This window comes from Schistocerca americana, chromosome 3 (genome assembly GCF_021461395.2).
Source record: "Schistocerca americana isolate TAMUIC-IGC-003095 chromosome 3, iqSchAmer2.1, whole genome shotgun sequence".
NCBI lineage: Eukaryota > Metazoa > Arthropoda > Insecta > Orthoptera > Acrididae > Schistocerca > Schistocerca americana.
The window spans coordinates 895,052,900-895,072,139 of record NC_060121.1 but is presented as its reverse complement, the minus strand read 5'-3'; the positions used below and the strand labels follow the sequence as shown (position 1 = coordinate 895,072,139).

Genomic DNA, 19,240 nt, shown 5'->3' with positions numbered 1-19,240 from the left:
GATCCACAACCGCTCCCACTCTTCCACTTCCTCGTCCGACAGAAGCCGACGTCCACGCACGTCTTTCTTCAGGTGATCAAACACAATAAAATCACGCGACGAAATATCTGCACTGCCCAATGATGTTGCAGGGTTTCCCAATCACATCGCTGAAGCGTGTGGTATCGCGCCCGAGGAACTTATTTCCGTGTGATTGCGAGAGCCCGTATAGCGAACAGGTGAGGAATGCAGGCCACGTCTGCTACACAGCCGTCTGGAGGGTAGTCTGATCGCAGGCGCCAGCCGCACCGCACTGTGACAGCTGGACCACCACATTAGACCAATATGCCGGCGACCTAAATCAAAAGCTAACAACTGCGTGCCTCTGTGATGTGGCACTGTGCCCTTCCCCTGCCACAGTGGTGACAGTATCGAAACGTGACAATAGCGGGGCTACCTGTGGCGCGTACTTAGTGTTATGGCGCGTGTTCGGTTTCCATTAGACTGCCCCTTATATGTTGCTGTATTTATTGCGACTGGTTTCGGTTCGGCTTCACTGCATATGATACGGGCATCTGAAAACACTCACAAACAAATTAAAGAATTTCTGTTGTTCGGACGCTGCTGAAGGTAGTGTAAGATCGGTAATGCCGAGGCGCCACGTCACGGTTGTTGCGTCACTGATGACTCACCGAGAACTTGCGCAGGTCGAGCAGGGCGGGCAGCAGGTCCCCGAGGCCGCGCTGGAAGCCGTAGCGCCGGCGCCGCTCCTCCAGCCGCGAGAAGGCGCTGGCATCGCGCAGCCGGCAGTGCAGCGGCGCCGCCCCCGCTGCACCCATCGCCCCCGCCGTCCACCACGCCGCCTCCACTGGGCCGGCCCCCGGCTGCAGAAGGCGCCACACCTCCTCGTAGCCCTGCTCTCCTGCACGACACAACGCGAGCGCTCTCGTCATGTCAGCTGGTTATACGAAAAAAATGTATACAGTTATGTTGATAACAGGAGAGGCTATTTTCCAGAGGTTCCTCAGTTTTGGATACTGTGCATTTCAGTAGAAGGGATCCTCGGTGTTTAACTGCTCATTAGAGCACTATGCTTGCTGTCCAATGCAAAGAACACCTTTTCATTTATAAGTGTGGTGTCTGTTCTTTCGGACATATCCAAAACAACAGAGTCCACACATATGCGTTGACGGCCAGTACATCTATTTCAGTGCGGATGCATACCATACATCGTTCTTACCGTTGCGGGAATACAGTGCGGCTGCGTGCGACGGGGAAAATGGACTCGGGCCACAACATGCCTCGGGAATCTAAGTCAGACCAGAAGCGTGTTCGACGACCGGTCGCAGAATCCGAGTTCGACTCCTGGTCCGGTCACAAACTTTCATTTTCCCAAACCAGCTAAGTCGTACAAATTTTCATCCAGTTACCTTTGGCATAATATCGCTCCAAGAACGCCTGATATTCACACCAGATCCATGCACCGTGGAAAATTCTCCCTGCTTGTGAAGGAGGCGCATTACGCGAAATGGGTGAACGTGGTCTTGCATTAGTACACCCCAGTATGAATTACTATTCACTATTTCTAGTTATTTCGTTCTCGCCCCCAGTTGTGACAGTGAAAAGTTTGTAGTGACTCGGTGAACTCAGTACCATTGGAGGATTTTTATTTGTGAGGAGGGGGGGGGGGGGGGACTTACTACTTCACTTACACTTCTACAAATTATCTTGACACATTATTCCGTCTTCTAACCCTTTGTTAAATTATTCCGTCTTCTAACCCTTTGTTAAAAATGGATATCTCCTTATATGTCTTTTATGGTCAGGTCTTAGTTTAAATTCTAGAATATCCTCCTTTTTCCATTCTAATGGTATTACCCGCTTCCAAATATCAGAAGGTTTTAATTCCTCTGTGTACATTCCTACAAGCATTTTGCATTTATTGCATTGTGACAAAGTATTCCATCAACTGCTAATTCCTATGTGGCCACTATACGCATATTCGGCAGCTTTCTTCGAACGCCTTTATCTTAATGAGTTAGTTCTGATGAGTGCCTGCTACTGATGCCATTTCCATTACCTCCATTGATTTCCTCAGTATATTAATTGCTGGACGTATTTTCTTCTCACTGCTTACTGTCAACACTTCTGTGACACCACAGTCATCCCCCAACAGGTCCAATTTCTGTGCCCTGTCTGAGAAACACACAAGCTGACTTTCACTCTGTAGATAATTACCTAATTTTTACACCTAGTTTTCATTGTTCTTAAGTTTATTGAAATTCTCAGCACATATAATTTCATTAGGTGTTATGAAACTATAAACAAACATAATAAGTATTATTAAAACCTGTTCTATGTTGTTTATAACGATTACAAACAGTAGTTCCTCAAGCACACTGCTCTGTAGTGTGCCCAAACTAATTTCACATCGCCTAAAAGTGTATTTCCCCTCATCACCAACGTCCTATTTCTGTAAAAGTCTTTCGCAGTATTGTTTAGTCTGTGGTCTCATTCAACTTCTGGTAGTATGGTTATGACCATTCTACAGTTTACCGTGTCAGAAGCCATCAACAAGTCCAAAGCTCTCTTAACCTGTCAAGTATTCATTTTGTCCACAGTGTTCTCCACAAGGAAACTAAATGTCCACCTTTCCTGAGACCTTCTCCTCCTGTAACCAAAAGTATGCCACAAAATAAAAATATACATAAGAATAATATACACCAGTGACAAGCTCCAATAAATTTTCTGACAGACATTGTGCTCAGACTTGGCCATTCACAGCCCTGTCACAATGTTTAGTGATATGACCAGCCTGCAAAATGTGAAACCCAACTTGATCTTTCTGTTTTATCCACCATTTCAGATCACTCTGGTTTTTGTTAGAAACTAAAGAAAATCATTGTGATTAATAATATAATCATGTGATTACATACTGCATTTTGTAAGACTAATTTTTGTCTAAGTATCTAGGTGCAACATGGTTCCTCAGAGCCCATCATGCCCACAAACAATCATGACACGCAGGTGGTACACAAGTTGGAGCAGACACCTGATCCAGATACAGCAGAACTTCAGAAGAGAATTGCTCTTCTGGGACATGAGAATTCTTCACTTAAAAACAGACCGACAAGATTTGATAGGGCAACAAGTAATTTTCTCTCCTCAGAACAGATCAGCTGACTTGCTAGCAATACAATTCGAAAGTGGTCAAAAGACAACATTGTGAAAGGTGTGAAGTTAAGATTTGTGTTAGCAATACAATGTTATAATTAGATTCGTAAAAATGGTTATCCATGTTCTTCATATAGAAACCTGAACAATCATATAAGTTGTGTGAAATTATATTTTGTAATTTCTATTTTTTGTTTTTCAAATCAAAGGTAGACGTTATAAAAGACTTTGAAAAGGAATTTGTTCTAATGTTTGGCGAGATGGAAATATCTGGCATGACAATCAGAGGAAGACATTTTGTGGTTCTGTTACTTTGGGAAACAGTTCAGCAACAGAGTGCCATCTGACAGTTGTAATTTGGAGAGGCATTACATCTAAATGGAAGCAAGAGGTCGCAGCTCATGTTACTGCACCTAGCACTGCAAGAAATGTAACTAGGACTCTCACTCTTTCCCTTACTAATAACCAACAGAAACTGATTGAAATGTCTGTTCCGTCTTTAATATGGGAGAAATGAACAGAAATCACGCTCAGAATGTAGATTTTCTTTCCAGCATACTACTTCCGATATCTGTGTTGTTGCAGATGTTCTTCATAAAAAAAACTGGGGTTCTGTTATCCTGAGCAGTTACACTGTTATTTCTCAACGTGTAGCAGCTAAAGAAAGGTTACGGTCAGTAGTGGTCACATCTGCCTATATTCCAAAATTGTGGACTGCAGAGTTAACCAATGAGAGTGAACTGATATCGCCGCATCATCTTTCAAATATCTGTTTAACTCCATCACATTATGAAAAAGTGAATGTTGGCCTTGCATTAAGATACTTGTCCTTGAAAACAGCTAGTGCACTGAAAATGTCACTAACTCTAAAAATTTTGCCACCTGAAGCTCTTACCATAGCATGTATTAGACTCCTAAATAAATGGTTCACTTTGTTGATGTACATGGGTGTTAAGACTTCACTGATAAAAAATAATTTTGAAAACAGGTTGCAGTTTCTAGAAAATTTTGTGAAAATTGTTGATGAAACCAAGATAGGAGATTTTGGGTGGAAGCCATTGTATACAGGTTCTCTTATGAGCACACTTTCATTTATATGTCTGGCGAAAGCTGCCACACGTTCCTCATGGAAAACAGATTTTATCAATATTTGGAAAAAAATTGTGCCCAAATATGCAAAAAAGCTGGTACGAATCCATCTGTATTAAATACAAGGAAAGCCCTCAGATTTATTACTGTGACACATTTCATGACACCATTCAGTAATACAGACTACTGCTCTTATAGTGAGAGTGCTCTGCTCCTTTTCTCTGACACTATTCAGAATAGCCTTAAACCAGACGTTCCAAGTAATTTGACTGGCCCAAGCACTTGCACTAATTACTTAACAGACCTAGACATAAATAATGCGCATTATGTAGCAGATACTTCAGTACATGCTGTTTTGAAGAAGAGTTTTGTGATGAATGCACAGATTTTTTGACAAAAAATGGACATGCTCTCCTAGAAACATTCGCAAGACGAAGTGAATTTTCAGACTTTGTGGGCTGAAAGTACATTTTACCAGTTGAGTTGGACATTTTAAGAACTGCAGAAAGGCTCACAGAAAATGAAGAGAAGATTTGTTGTCAGTGAATATCAGTATATAAAAGTATTGTAAATTATGTGTGCGACTTACATAGGGAAGTACCACTTTGCTGTGGTGTGATTAAGGAATTACTCACCGATTATGCAGATGTTCAAGGTTTTGGTTTATCTGTTTTCCATGTGACAAAAGGAAAATTATAAACCACATATTGTAGCAGCATGAAGAAACAGAGGTAACATATCGTGATTTTTAACAATAATAACCGTTTACTTGAAATGTATATAACTTTCATATAAATTTATCTGAATGTTGGTTCACCTGACATTACTTTCTGGGTTGCACATTATCCTTGCAAATTACAAGTTGTAATTTACCAAAATTCCTTTCCCTGTCATTGCAGCTTGTGACTCATTTATACAGAAACTGTTTTATCATTTGTGAATGTAATATGTAACTATTGGATCACAATAAATAATGTTATTCGAAATGTTTATCATTATATGTACCTTTGTTAATGGGCCAGTTCATTGGACCCGGCTTGTTGAGAGCCCTTTCCATGGGTGCAAAGCGTCATTTGTAAACGTAGTATGCAGTTAACAGATTAGAAGAAACATTGTTATTGTAAATGTAAATCTTTCTGTGTACGATGTTTGTTAATGTGCATGTTCATTGAAATTAGCTTGTAGGAGGCCAGAGTACACTGGGTCGGAGTTTAGTTACAGTTTGCTACTTTCAGCTCCTCTTATTGCATCTTTATAAACCTCAGAGTAAGTTAACATAAAAAAATACAAACTAAATATAGGTAGAACATAATACAGAGGAGTTGTATTACTAGCATATATGTTACTGTAAGTGAAGTTCACACATTAAGGCATTCCATAAATTAAGAGACAATAAAAGCAGTGGCCAAGCAACAATTGTTTCTGTGGTGTCACCGCCAGACACCACACTTGCTAGGTGGTAGCTTAAATCGGCCGCGGTCCATTTAGTACATGTCGGACCCGCGTGTCGCCACTGTGTGATCGCAGACCTAGCGCCACCACAAGGCAGGTCTCGATATACGATAGAGCACTCGCCCCAGTTGTACGACGACATTGCTAGCGACAATACGGACGAAGCCTTCCTCTCATTTGCCGAGAGTCAGTTAGAATAGCCTTCTGCTAAGGCCATGGCTACGACCTAGCAAGGCGCCAATTGTAACAGTGCATGGATCTTACGAGTCTCATTTGTATAGTCAAGAGAGATGTATCACAAGGAGTGAATAAAGTTAAGTATATTCCAGCTACGTACTTTTCTTGCTACCATTCAATAGTTATCCTGTTCCAGAATTCACGCCCGTCTGCGTTAGATATCGTGCCTATCGGCCCCCTCAAATTAACACTGTGTCGGCACTTCTGTCGACACATCAGTTTCAACTAAATCTTAAATGTATTTGATGAGGGCATATTTGAATGCAAACACATTTCGTTATACAACAGAACTACAGCATAATACACACCTTCCTTTCATACACTAGTATTTGCTGCTTTTAAATGTAAGTTCGGTGTTTGCATATTTTTGTATGAGTTAATCACATTTATGTCTGAAGATACTTTCTCCTTTTAAGATGCTTCTTTTTTATAAATATATAAACATGGCAGAGGTAGAAATATTAAACTTTTAAATAATGTTCTGCATGAATCCTTGATTTTAACCTGCTTTATCACTAGAATTCTTTCTCTGTATGGAAAATATTTTTGTGCTTACTGGAATTCCCTCAAAAAATCATCCCACAGTAGCAATTTTGTACCACCATGGTACATTGTGAGTACAAAGGGCAGCTTGTACTTTGTGTAAAAATTCTAGTAGTCTATGTGAGTGAGTGCAGTTTATTGAAACTGCTGCTGTGAATCTTCCACTTCATGTTCTGTTGAACGGTTAAAAGTATTAGCCACCAGTGAGGGGTCAGTTTAACGCTTTTTTCAATCAGTTTGATAGTACTGTGATTATCCGACCTAACACAGGATACTGTTTTAATAACTTGCGAGGGTGCTTTAGTTTTATTCCTAGATTTACAAAATACTTTGCACTTTCCGGTTCTTTGCTCTTTAAATAACTTCTGACAGGTTTCTTTTAAAGAGGTAGAAACAGTCAATACAATTGGGATCATAATTGTACTTTCAGTACTCATACAATTGGTTCAAATGGCCCTGAGCACTATGGGACTCAACTGCTGTGGTCATAAGTCCCCTAGAACTTAGAACTACTTAAACCTAACTAACCTAAGGACAGCACACAACACCCAGCCATCACGAGGTAGAGAAAATCCCTGACCCCGCCGGGAATCGAACCCGGGAACCCGGGCGTGGGAAGCGAGAACGCTACCGCACGACCACGAGATGCGGGACTCATACAATTCCCTATTTTTCTGACATGAAATATTTATGTCTGCTATGTTCCATTTTAACATTATCTCGCAATTTTTTTATGAATGTAGCTCTTACCTACCGATAAAATTATGTGGATGTGTCGTACACAAATCAGAAAATGCGATATTGGTAAAGCATTTTGTTGTGACGTAACAAGACTGTTACGCCACACTGAAGTAGCCGAAAGAAAGGCACGCGTACACACACGCCGACTGGCGTCGAGTCTGGAACAAGATACGTTATGACTGCAATCAAGAAAATACGTAGCTTTGGAATATACTTAACTTTATTTACTCCTTGTGATACATCTCTCTTGACTATACAAATGAGACTCGTAAGATACATGCACTGTTACAATTGGCGCCTTGCTAGGTCGTAGCCATGGACTTAGCAGAAGGCTATTCTAACTGTCTCTCGGCAAATGAGAGGAAGGCTTCGTCCGTATTGTCGCTAGCAATGTCGTCCGTACAACTGGGGCGAGTGCTCTATCGTATATCGAGACCTGCCTTGTGGTGGCGCTAGGTCTGCGATCACACAGTGGCGACACGCGGGTCCGACATGTACTAAATGGACCGCGGCCGATTTAAGCTACCACCTAGCAAGTGTGGTGTCTGGCGATGACACCACACATTTTAACTTTATTTGGTAGATATTTAGAACAGCAAGATATGACTTAAATGGAACGTACGTGAATGTACCACATCTCAAAATAGTCGTCTAATCACCTCTTTCAATTTGCTTGCCTATTAAAGTCAGATGTAAGCCAATACGTTTACTATGCCGTAATATTATCTGCGCGACGAATGTACATTTGATGGCCTTAAGAGCATATTAAAAAGTGGAAGCGTTCCCTAGTGTTTTAACGCGAGCCTTCAACGTGGGATTCAAAATGGCAAATTGTTCAGCTTTTACTATACAGTACTGTACTTCTATCGATAGTAGTAGCACTTACAATAAACACGATGGTCAGAAACGGTGTTAAAAGATTGTAACGATGTTGGAAGGGAGGATGTGCTGCGAAATAATTATTAAGAAAAATATTCGCTACGTTGCGCCATTTACGAGTTATTAAGCACTGAAGTTACGGACCAGATCGTTGCGCACGCAAATTCCAGCACTTACACGCTCCAAAATGCGGTAATGCACTGGCCACTGTGGGCCCGTCAGTTACCAATTGTTGAAATGGTCGTTACCAGTTAAGATGTGCCTTTTTCTGACGTGATAATTCAAGCTAAGCAAAAGCTACGTTTGTTCAGTTTGAGGAAACCAAACGAAGGACAAGTCTCTGTATGTCCATCTTTTTACCGATGGTTGCGGGACTCGGCTGTTCGATTGAGGATGTCAAATTAAACACCTTTCAGTCGTCAATATTTAATCTTATTTTACTAAGCAATCACTTTCGGCCCTTTATTACGCCGTTTTGAGGCCCCCTTTTTATACAAAATAGTGCAAAACATGATTATAATACCAGAACCAAAAGCAATGTGTATTAGGAGTCAAATACATGGGTACTCATATATTCAGTAACTTACATAACATATCAAGGGTCTTGTAAGTGATAAAGATCGGTTTCAGAGTGAATTAAAGAATTTCCTGTTGGCCAACACCTTCTACTCAATCGATGAATATCTTCACAAGGATTATAGATCATAATTCTGTCTGCATTAGAATTGTACAATACAGAATGGTATACCAGCAAAAAAAAAAAAAAAAAAAAAAAAGAGACTTTGACTCTTTCCACATTCCGACGTGAGTATTGCTGGCCCCTGCTCCCTGCTTCGATCACAAGCGAGGTATATTATTCCTACACGTCGGTTAGGGGCCTGAAGATGGCGTAATAACGCGCCGAAACTGGTTTGCTAATAAAATAAAGTTGAAAATTGACGGCTGAAAGGTGTTTAATCTGACATCCTCAAACGAAGGACAAGTCTGTGACATTGTATCCGGCAGGCTGCTCGAATTTGCACGCGCCACGACCTGGCTAGCTGACTTCAGTGCTAAATAACTCGGGAACGGCGCAACGTATCGAATTGCATTCTCAAGAATCAATTCTCCGCACAGCCTCCCTTACCAGCTTTCCAGACCGTTTCCGACCACCTACTTTCATTCGATGATAGTGCCCTTAGTGGGGAAACCATTGAGAAACATTCAAAGAATGTTGTGACGTACAGCGCTTTTTGCACATGGCGAACGCACCGACAGATGTCCTGAGGCTGTTGACGGGTTTTGTCTGGGTATTTTTGTGTAAGCGACCCGCAGTATGAGCGGGGTTTACTGCCGAACAGTTGTTCGATATGCATCTCGGCTGTGGGTTCGCTGAATACAGTGGAAGAGCGGCACGCCGACTCACGAGGGACCCCACGGGTGCGAGGTCTCAAGTTCAGTCTCCAGCAAGGCTCATTCGCAAGTGATGTGTTAACGAATACAACATGAAAAATATTAGCTGCTAAGGAACCACCATGAGCATCAGGAGCACGACAGGAAATGAGTGTCCAGGAGGTGCAGAAATCAACTTTCTATATGGTGTATGTACTACACTTCACAAAATGTACATCGTCGACATTCGAGAAATCTTTAAAATAAATCATTAACTTGCACCACAAACACCACAGTGACCACAGAGGTTTGCACCATCAAGATCGAAGGCGAGCTCCTTCCGAGTCACAAACCGTGATGGACGTTTAGCTGCGTATCCACTCTTAAAGAATACATACAGAATAATTCTGGTTTAACGGGGTAATGAGAACTGATGGAATGTGATGGCATGCAACCGAATGCGAAACAGTCTGTAGTGGAACTAATCATGCAGCTGGCTATCCTTTAAGGCATAGCTGCACACACTGCGGTGATATATTTTATAGGCACGGAAAAAAACAAACATCCAGAGACTGAATTTGTCAAGTTCGTCCAGGGGGTATGAATTCCAGTGCACACACTTTTCAGTAGCGATAATTTGCTCTAAAGGAGTATAATTTTTATACACAGATCATGAAACAAGCAATAGAAAGTTATTTTGACTAGGTATTGGCGAAAAGCAATGCTCATACCATAGACGTGGTTCTCTTACGCCCGTTTTCCCACACTTGCTTGCTGTGACGTAAATATTCCCTATTGTTCTTGCAACATCACCCACACGAGAAAGAATCGTAGGGGATAGAGCACTTACAACTTATTGCGGCACAATAAATAACTGTCCAGCCAATTTACCATCCAAATTAACAGTCGGCATAATTGGATACGAAAGCACTAAGGCAATGATGTTCGTTGATCTTGACACCTCTAATTTCCAGAGATTTCATATGCATTTTCTAATCAAATCCCGATTGGTCAGAATTGAAAAGAAAGTCCTTATTGAAGGACAGGATAAGTTTGCTTACCTCATCTGAAAATTTTCGCGCCGATAGCGCAGATTTCTGTGCACCGTCATCTCGGCGCTTTGTTTGAAATTTCGTTATCTTACGTCTTGCAATTTTGTTGCGCTGTTTGTTCAGCCAACCACTGCTTACATTGAAATCACTGTAATCTATGTCCCGCGCAATTTGATATTCATAACGTAGAAGGTCACTATCATGCACATCCTCGAAATTGTGTGAAGAACCGTTGAAACTCGCAGTTACCAGTTTTGGTAACAAATCCGTTCACAAATTTTTTTCCACAACGCTGCGGATGATCTTCCATGTACGTAATTATGTTTAGTACCTGCTGCTTGGAGAACGATTGTCCTTTACTAAGTTTCACTGGAGACGGAGTTTGTGGCTCCCAGTCCGACAAGGGTGATGAACACACGCCTCCACACCTGCTTCAGAATCACTTTCACTTGTTAAGCACGTATCGTCGTCATTGTACTCCTGAAGTGAATTGTCCACACGGTCGAGCGTGTAGAACACCGCACATTCCACTGGCTCATTGAGTAGAGTCGCTAAATTTCATCTGCCACTTCTTCCTCGCTCTGCGAAATTCCTTGGGTTTCTTTCTGAGGAAATGTCAACTTCGGCAACTGTTGTTGTAGAGTTGTAGATATAATGCAATGTTTGCTTTGTTTATCGTTGGCATTGCTCTGCTTTGCATCAACACCACTAACATTGTAGCACTGTTCCGGGCTACCCGTCGACTAAGCAGTTCAACTACACTCCATAGCCCCATGCTGTGCTCACCAGTCCCGTTCCCTTTGCCATTAGCAGCCAATATTGTGGTTACGTGGTAGTCAACATGTGGGGGCGTCGAACGAATGCCGTAAACATCGTTGCCCTTCTGCGAACTCACACTGAAGTGTTTCCTTGTCTGTGCTGGACGTACCTGCAGCGACGACAACCGCATGTCGTTGCTTTTCCACCGTTCACCGGTTGTCACAGGACCCTTTCTTTTGTGTCATGCATTTCTGAGATTACATGTTACAGGCTTCTTCACAGTTGCGAAGCTAGTTTATCAAATACAAATGTAAATGAGGTGATAAAGCAATACATCATCCGAAATGTTATCGCTGAAGTTCGGTTCCGCCCTACAGTGACCAACAGAAAGAATGGTGAAGACCATTCAGTACTTTCTAGAACTGTTTATATGCTGCCTTTGAAGAAAACGTGGCATTCTCAAGAACTGCTGCATCTGCTGTCTTTGAAGAATACGTAACAATCACAGAAGCTGCTATTCATGCCCAAGTTAATAAGCTATTATCGATTTTTTTTCCTTAAAATTTTACATTCTGTATCCTGCTCTTCCAGTCAGGTTTACGTCCCTTGATGTGAGTGCGCAAGTGGTGGAGTAAATTCCAAAGGTAGTACAGAGCCTGTAGGAAGACGCAGCATAGCGCAGCAGCCTTTCGGAAACCGGTCAGGAGGCGTGCGGGCAAGAGATCACGTGACTTACACTCCGTCGCTCTACTGAGAGCGTCTGCGGCTGCCTACCCCCTCTACACGGGCTGTTCTGCCCACCAGACAGCTCCTCACTTGTTTAAAGGCCGTCCGCCCCTGGTTTCACTCTCTATCGTTTCTCCTGGGCCTAAAACAGTGGACTCGTTCTCGTAATGCGGAAACGGAGCGATCTATCTGACGTCCAAAAGGACTTCATCATTGACTTTCGGACCAACGGAGGAAGCGTTTCCGAAACAGTTAAGTTTGTTAACTGTCCACGTGCCGCCGTGGTTAAAGTGACCTTGCATAGCAAAATGGCGCTACCGAAAACCGGCCCGAGGCAACAGTGGAGCACCACGGCTATAGATGACAGGGGCAGAAATGGGTACAGGCGAACAGAAGTGCATCTCTTGAGCAACTGACCGCCCAGTTGAACCACGTCACTTCCAACAGTGTCTCCTAAACCACCGTTCAGCGAACGTTGCTGCGTACGGGCCGCCACAGCAGGTGCCTCGTTCAGGAACTCACTCTGACTCCTGATCATCGGCGAACAAGGCTGCCACTTGCACATCACTACCGTAACTGAACGTCCCTTCCGTGGCGATAGGTGGCCTTTTCAGCTGAATCACGTGTTGTGCTTCATCGGACAGTAGCCCGTTGGCCTGCACGGCGTTAAATGTTTGAAAGCAAACACCGTGCATGCGGTAAGGTCTGGAGAACGTTTCCGTGACATTCTCTGGATGATCTCGTGATAATGGAAGGAACAATGGATCAACACGAGTCTGCTTCTAACCTTGGAAACCATGTTCACCCCTGCATGCAATTTATATATCAAATGGTTCAAATGGCTCTGAGCACTATGGGACTTAAGTTCTGAGGTCATCAGTAACCTAGAACTTAGAACTACTTAAACCTAACTAACCTAAGGGCATCACACACATCCATGCCCGAGGCAGGATTCGAACCCGCGACCGTAGTGGTCGCACGGTTCCAGACTGTAGCGCCTAGAACCGCTCGGCCACTCCGACCGGCAATTTATATATCCTCAACACACATTGTACAGCGCACGTGCTTGTTTTGAAAACACACTCCCCTGACCACCAAAATCCCTTGATTTAAATCCATTCGAGAGTCTGTTGGACAGTCTCGATCGGGCTGTTTGCACCGTGGATCTTCAGCCGAGAAATCTAGCTGAGCTGGCCATGGTAATGGAGTCAGCATGGCTCCACATTCCTGTTGGTACCTTCGAGAATCTCACTCTCTTGCTGCAAGTCTCGCAGCGGTCTGCACTAGAGATGGGTCGTTCGCGAACTAACGGGTCCGATGGAACGGTTCACCAAGATGAACGGAACGAGCGAGGACCGAATTCTAAGGAGCGGTCTTTCATAGTTCACTTCGAGCTCGGTTTTCTACTTATAGTTCCCGGGAACAGGAAACTGTCGGTCTCGTTCCCGAACGGAACGTCGGCCGGTCTCGTTCAAGCGTCGGTCCCGTTTCCGTCTGTCTCGGTCTCGAGTGTATGGTGTCACACTTTGTAAAGAGAATATGATAACTTCTACAATATTATTTCAGTGGTACAGGGTGGCGCACGAAAATCGGCCCCGAGTACTAGACTGTTCATTATCACTTACCAGTCGTCATCTATTGTTCCGAAGTTGTTTCCATTAACTTACTGCTTCACTGCCTAATTATTACACATTTATCTACTCTGCTCGTAGCGGTCAACAAATCGTGCGTAATTGGCGAGCAGTCTGTACTCGCGGCCGGTTTTTCATGCGCCACCTTATATTATTTCACTGCGATCAGCCACATAACGCTGCAGTTGACTAAACGAGATGTTTCGCAGAATCACGAAATAAAAGCACTTTACTCTGCGGTGGAGGCAAGTGCCCCCCTTTGGCACCCTCCATCTTCAGTCACCTATGCTAATAATTTTCAGTTTTGCATAAGAACCATATCCCAAGCACAATGAACGGTGAACGAGTAAAAATGAACGGTTCCCAAAAAAGAGCGATCACAGTGAACTAGTTCCGAAGGACGAACGGCTTTGCCCATCTCTAGTGTGCACTGCCAAGGGTGGTTATTCAGGCTTTAACAGGTGGTCACTTTTATGAGACTGAACGGTGTAACTACCCCGAAGTCTCGTACGCTGTGATGTACTTCAGGTATTCATCATTAACCTAGTAATCTGGTACTATAGGGTTATTTCTGTTTGATGCAGGTATTATCCTTCATTTGTCAAAATCTGAAATGAGCTGTTATTCTTTACATCTATTGAAAATAGCTTTTCGCATTTCCACACGATTGTGCCACAATGGTACGCTGTCTTAGATAACAGCATCACCAGCGAAAAGCATGGGAGTGCGTCTATTCTAATAATTTATATCATCCTAACTGTTCCTCTTGTGTCCTTCAGTAATAGACTGTAGCAACTGTTTTTGGTAATTGACAGTGACCACTTACTTTTTATCAGAAACAAAGAGTGGACCTAGTATAGACGCTTGAGGTAACATAGTGCTACTCTACTGTGTTGGATCAGTAGGGATCGGCTACCCGTCCTGATTAGCACTGTGTATTAACTGGAGGGCAGAGAAAGTCGGAACGCCGGCTGGCGAGTGGCCGGTGGTTTCGCGGGCGGGGTGCGCCCACGCCAGGTGGGACCTCGGCGGGCAGCCGACCCCCCAGGGGCGGCGCCCGCTGGCCCACCGACCCGCTGACTGCCGCACCGCACAATGGCGCGGTGCGGCCGGGCAGCCCGTAATGAAATTTTGCGGCTCCAGCGCCGGGTCGATGCCGCCCGCTCCAGCCACTCGTCGTGACGTCACGCGGAGCCTCCAGGCGGGCGCGCTGCGGCGAGGTGCGTGGCGAGGCGGGCCTCCCCGTACTCTGCCACAACCCTTCCCCTGCTCCCTACGCCACGCGGTCACTCACTGCTGTCCGAGCACTACCTACAAGAGGTGAATGTAAGAACCAGCACCACTGCTTAAAATTGTGGCGTATCTGTCCTCAATAACGAACTGAATAGTTCATAGGCGGCTACACAGATCTAAAGACGGTTTTGCTAGGTACAACCAAGTAATCACAACTGTGACGACGGTAAGGAGACGGTAATTTCAAATTTCCTCTCCCTTCCACAGCTAGTACATAAAATGAAATCGTAGCGGTCCTTACGCGAGATATACCTCTATATCTACATTCCTTTCAGCATATGGTGCGAAAGACTCACCTGTTACGCCTATCATATTCCCACCTCTCCTGTTCCAGCCGTGACTGGTGCGTGGGAAAAACGACACCTTACGAGTTCTTTTCCTGTTATAGTCATTTAAGATATTTCTACCACGTCTCCAATACTCAAAAGTCTGCTGAAACAATCTTTTGCGAGCCATTTCTTGCGCGTACTGTTTACATTTCCTTAAGATTTTTTTAATAAATCTCGTCCTTGCATTTCTCTTTCATGCCACTACTTTTACGTAGTCGTTCCTCTTTAGGTTGGTCCGACCGCTTGGTCCTAGGGACTTTACAGCTGACATTGTTTTCCGCACAGCATGTCTTCTGACTGCTACACAGGGGACCTGGATTCAGTCCCCAGTTCTGCAAGTAATTTTTCTCTGGTTGGGAGAATCGACTGGAAGGGACGACGGTGAGGGGGGTGGGATTGCACCACAGTGTGGTGATCTCAATTGAGGAGCTGCTTGCGTGAGAAGCATCGGTTGCAAGCTCTGATAAGCTGATGACAGTGGTGGCAGTGTTGTGCTGTCCCGACGTCCTTCCACACCACATCAGTGTGGCACCACTGGCAGCGGATGACAGAGGGTCGGTACTGAATGTCAGTGTTGTGCTGTCCCGACGCCCTTATGCACCATGTCAATTTGGTGCCACTGACAGCCAATGACAGAGGGTCGGTATTGAATGTCAGTGTTGTGCTGTCCCGACGCCCTTCCGTACCATGTCAGTGTGGTGCCACTGACAGCTGATGACAGAGGGTTAGTACTGAATGTCAGTGTTGTGCTGTCCCAGCGCCCTTCCGTACCACGTCAGTGTGGTGCCACTGGCAGCCGATAACAGAGGGTTGGTACTTAATGTCAGTGTTGTGCTGTCTCGATGCTCTTATGCACCACGTCAGTGTGGTGCCACTGGCAATGGATGACTCATGGCCTGTACACATCATTAGTAGCTGGTACGGTTTTCTGTGATTTAAAACAGTACTGTTATCGAACAGAAGTGTGCCTTTTCTCCTATTTCAGAGACATCTATTTTATTGCAGATAATGTTTCGGTCTCTAAACCAAGTGCCGACGTTCTTCAGATGTTCCTACACATCGGTACGATTTTCGGCCGTTGCAACCTTCGTGTGGACGAGAGCATCGTCCGCAAATATATTCAGAGAGCCTCAGACACCATCCACCACATAATTAACACTGATGAGCCACAGACTACAGCCGACTCCGTAACACCGTGCTGCGCCAACGTTGGAACGAAACACAACAGTGATTCTGTTTGCTGCGGATTCGACAGGTCCTTCGTATGTTTCCAGAGATATGTACTACCAGCTTCTATGCGCAGGTCACAAATTCCCGTTATTTATGGATCAGTCGTTTGTTGGGCGTAGCCCGCTCCTGATAGCGGCCTAAATGTGTTCGACTGCGTTCAGGTCTCGGGAATTTGGTGATGATGATGATGGTTTGTGGGGCGTTCAATATCTTCTTCATCAGCGTCCGTGCAAGTTTCATATATTTCCACTTCCAGTCTCGGCAGTGCCCAAATGATGATAAGATTCCCCAGGTGGAAAAAAATCCCCGACCCGGTCGGGAATCGAACCACAGACCCTGTGATCCAGAGACAGCAACGCTAGCCACTAGACCACGAACTGCAGGCGGCAAATTTTGTGGCCAAGACATCAATTTGATTTCATTTTCATGTTGCACTATCACCATACCACGATTCTGACCTTGAGACTTGCTGGAAGATGCCTTTGCCATTGGGGAAGACATCATACAGGAAGGAATGCAGTGGACTTTAAAAATGTTTACATAGCCCACAATGGTCGTGGTGCATTCGATTACTGCCACAGATGCTCAGGTGAAAGTCCATTATAGCATAATACTGACAGCACCAGCATGCACCCATGTTTCGATCAACCATTCCCTGAACGACAGGACTATCGGCCTGGGGTAACAAGAAAAGTCAGTCATCCGAACAGGTGGCAAGTTTACACTGGTGCACAGTTCAGTCTAGATGATCCCATGCCCACTGCAGTCGAAACTGACGGTGTCATTGGTTCAACATGGAAACACCCATCGTTCGTCTACTGTGCAGCTACATGTTCGACAATGTGCACAAAATGGTGTGTTCTGAAATACTTGCGCCTGCGCTTCAGTCCGGAACCGCGCGACCGCTGCGGTCGCGGATTCGAATCCTGTCTTGGGCATGGATGTGTGTGATGTCCTTAGATTAGTTAGGTTTAAGTAGTTCTAAGTTCTATGGGACTGATGACCTCAGATGTTAAGTCCCATAGGGCTCAGAGCCATTTGAACCATTTGAACTTGCGCCTGCACAAACATTGTACTCTGTTGTCAGAACTACCAATGATTGCAGTCTATCCTGGTACACAGAGCTGGCAAGCCTCCAAATTCCTGATTCTGAGACGTGAACCTCCAACACCTTGTAGCCTACTTGTGTTTCAGCGTTCTTCAACTCCTTTTAATAGATGCTGGCGACGGTAGCACTTAAATAACCAGGAGTCGTCCAGTTTATTTATTTAGTCTCGTATCAGAAACATGCATACTATACACACAGTTATGACTATATTGAAATCATTGGAGGCATATCGTTCAAAAAGCTCGAATCCACCTCGCTGGGAGGAAAGCCTCATGATGATGATGTCGATGACTACATCACTTTTCCGTAAAGCTTCCCCACCTCCAATGCATTTACTGCTCCTTGACGAAGTTCATCTTCTTTGCAGGAGGCTGGACACAATCGGCATTGAAGCATATGATGAACAGTTCGGTCTTCTCCACAGGCGCACTTAATATTATCTTGATGGATGTAGCCCCATCTTGCCAAATTAACCTCCGATCTGCCAACTCCAGCACTCAGTCTTTTAAAGGGTTATAAGCCGTCAATTTCTTATCATACCCAGGAGATAGAGTTCCTGAAACTGTATTCTAGCCAGGGGGAAGACCGGTCGAATCCCTCCGTATTTGCAACCTCACGTTTTCAGTGGTGGTTCCAAGTCTGTCAGTGTTCTTAGGGAACTCCTCCTTGACTTCAGTCGTTGCTGGTGCAGTTGGTGCCCGCACAGAGGATGCGGTATTATCTAGTAACAGTCCTGCACAAGATAACTGTCTTACATCAGGGTCATTGATAAACACTGCTAGTGTCACTTTACACACTTGGGTTGGTCATATTCAAGGTTGCCCCATCCCTACTCCCCTTCTGGGGAATCACCAGCGACTGAAAGTCAACCAGGTGTACCCCAATCTGACCCACACCTTCATGTTCCCTTTCCTCCTGTTCCTGTTGAACCAATAAGATTCGGGATACCCTTATTCTCCACTCGCTTTATAACTAGCTCAGTTGCGTACACCTCTCCATTCGATGTTTGTACATCACAGGGAGAGGTTCAGGTTCGTTTGGGGTTAGGATATGGGTATTTGTTATAAACTAATGCTAACAAATTACTTATATTATTATTAGAACTATGCGAGGTTCGTCATTTTAGGTCTGGGCTGCTCACGGATAGGACGAGGATGTGGGTAATTGTTGTAAATAACAAACTAATTTTATTATTATTATTATTATTATTATATGTGTGTGTGAGTTGCGTTTGCGTGTGTGTGTGTGTGTGTGTGTGTGTGTGTGTGTGTGTGTGTGTGTGTGTGTGCGTGCCTGTGTGTGTGCGCCTGTCGTCTGTTTTTGATAAATTCCTTGTTTGCCGAAAGCTTATTTGTGACAGTTTTTGTTGTGCCTATCTGCGACTCAGCATTTCCGCTATATGGTGAGTAGCAACATTCATTTCATAATGTTATTACATTTCATCTTGGATTTTATGTACGTAATCTGATAATCAATTTTGAGTTACTTTGTTGTAATGTCTATAGATTTTTCTCCAAATACCGACATCTCTATCCTAAATGCGATGTTAACAGATTAACAGCAGAGAATAATTTAACGCACTTGCAAAGTCTTTAAATGTTAAATAGAAACCACAGTACGTTATATAAACAACTCATGCATTACTAA

At 44.1% G+C, this 19,240-nt stretch overlaps 1 protein-coding gene across 1 annotated transcript in view; it reads right to left on the bottom strand.

The window, feature by feature from the left end:
• Window positions 1-656: 656 nt before the first annotated feature.
• Window positions 657-19,240, bottom strand: part of LOC124606480 — a 358,898-nt gene continuing 340,314 nt past the window's right edge. Inside the window, exons 13-14 of the mRNA XM_047138463.1 lie at window positions 14,675-14,906; window positions 657-937 (exon numbers count right to left, since the gene is read on the bottom strand). Of these exons, the coding sequence (XP_046994419.1) occupies window positions 657-937; window positions 14,675-14,906 (513 nt within the window). The remainder of the gene's footprint in view (window positions 938-14,674; window positions 14,907-19,240) is intronic.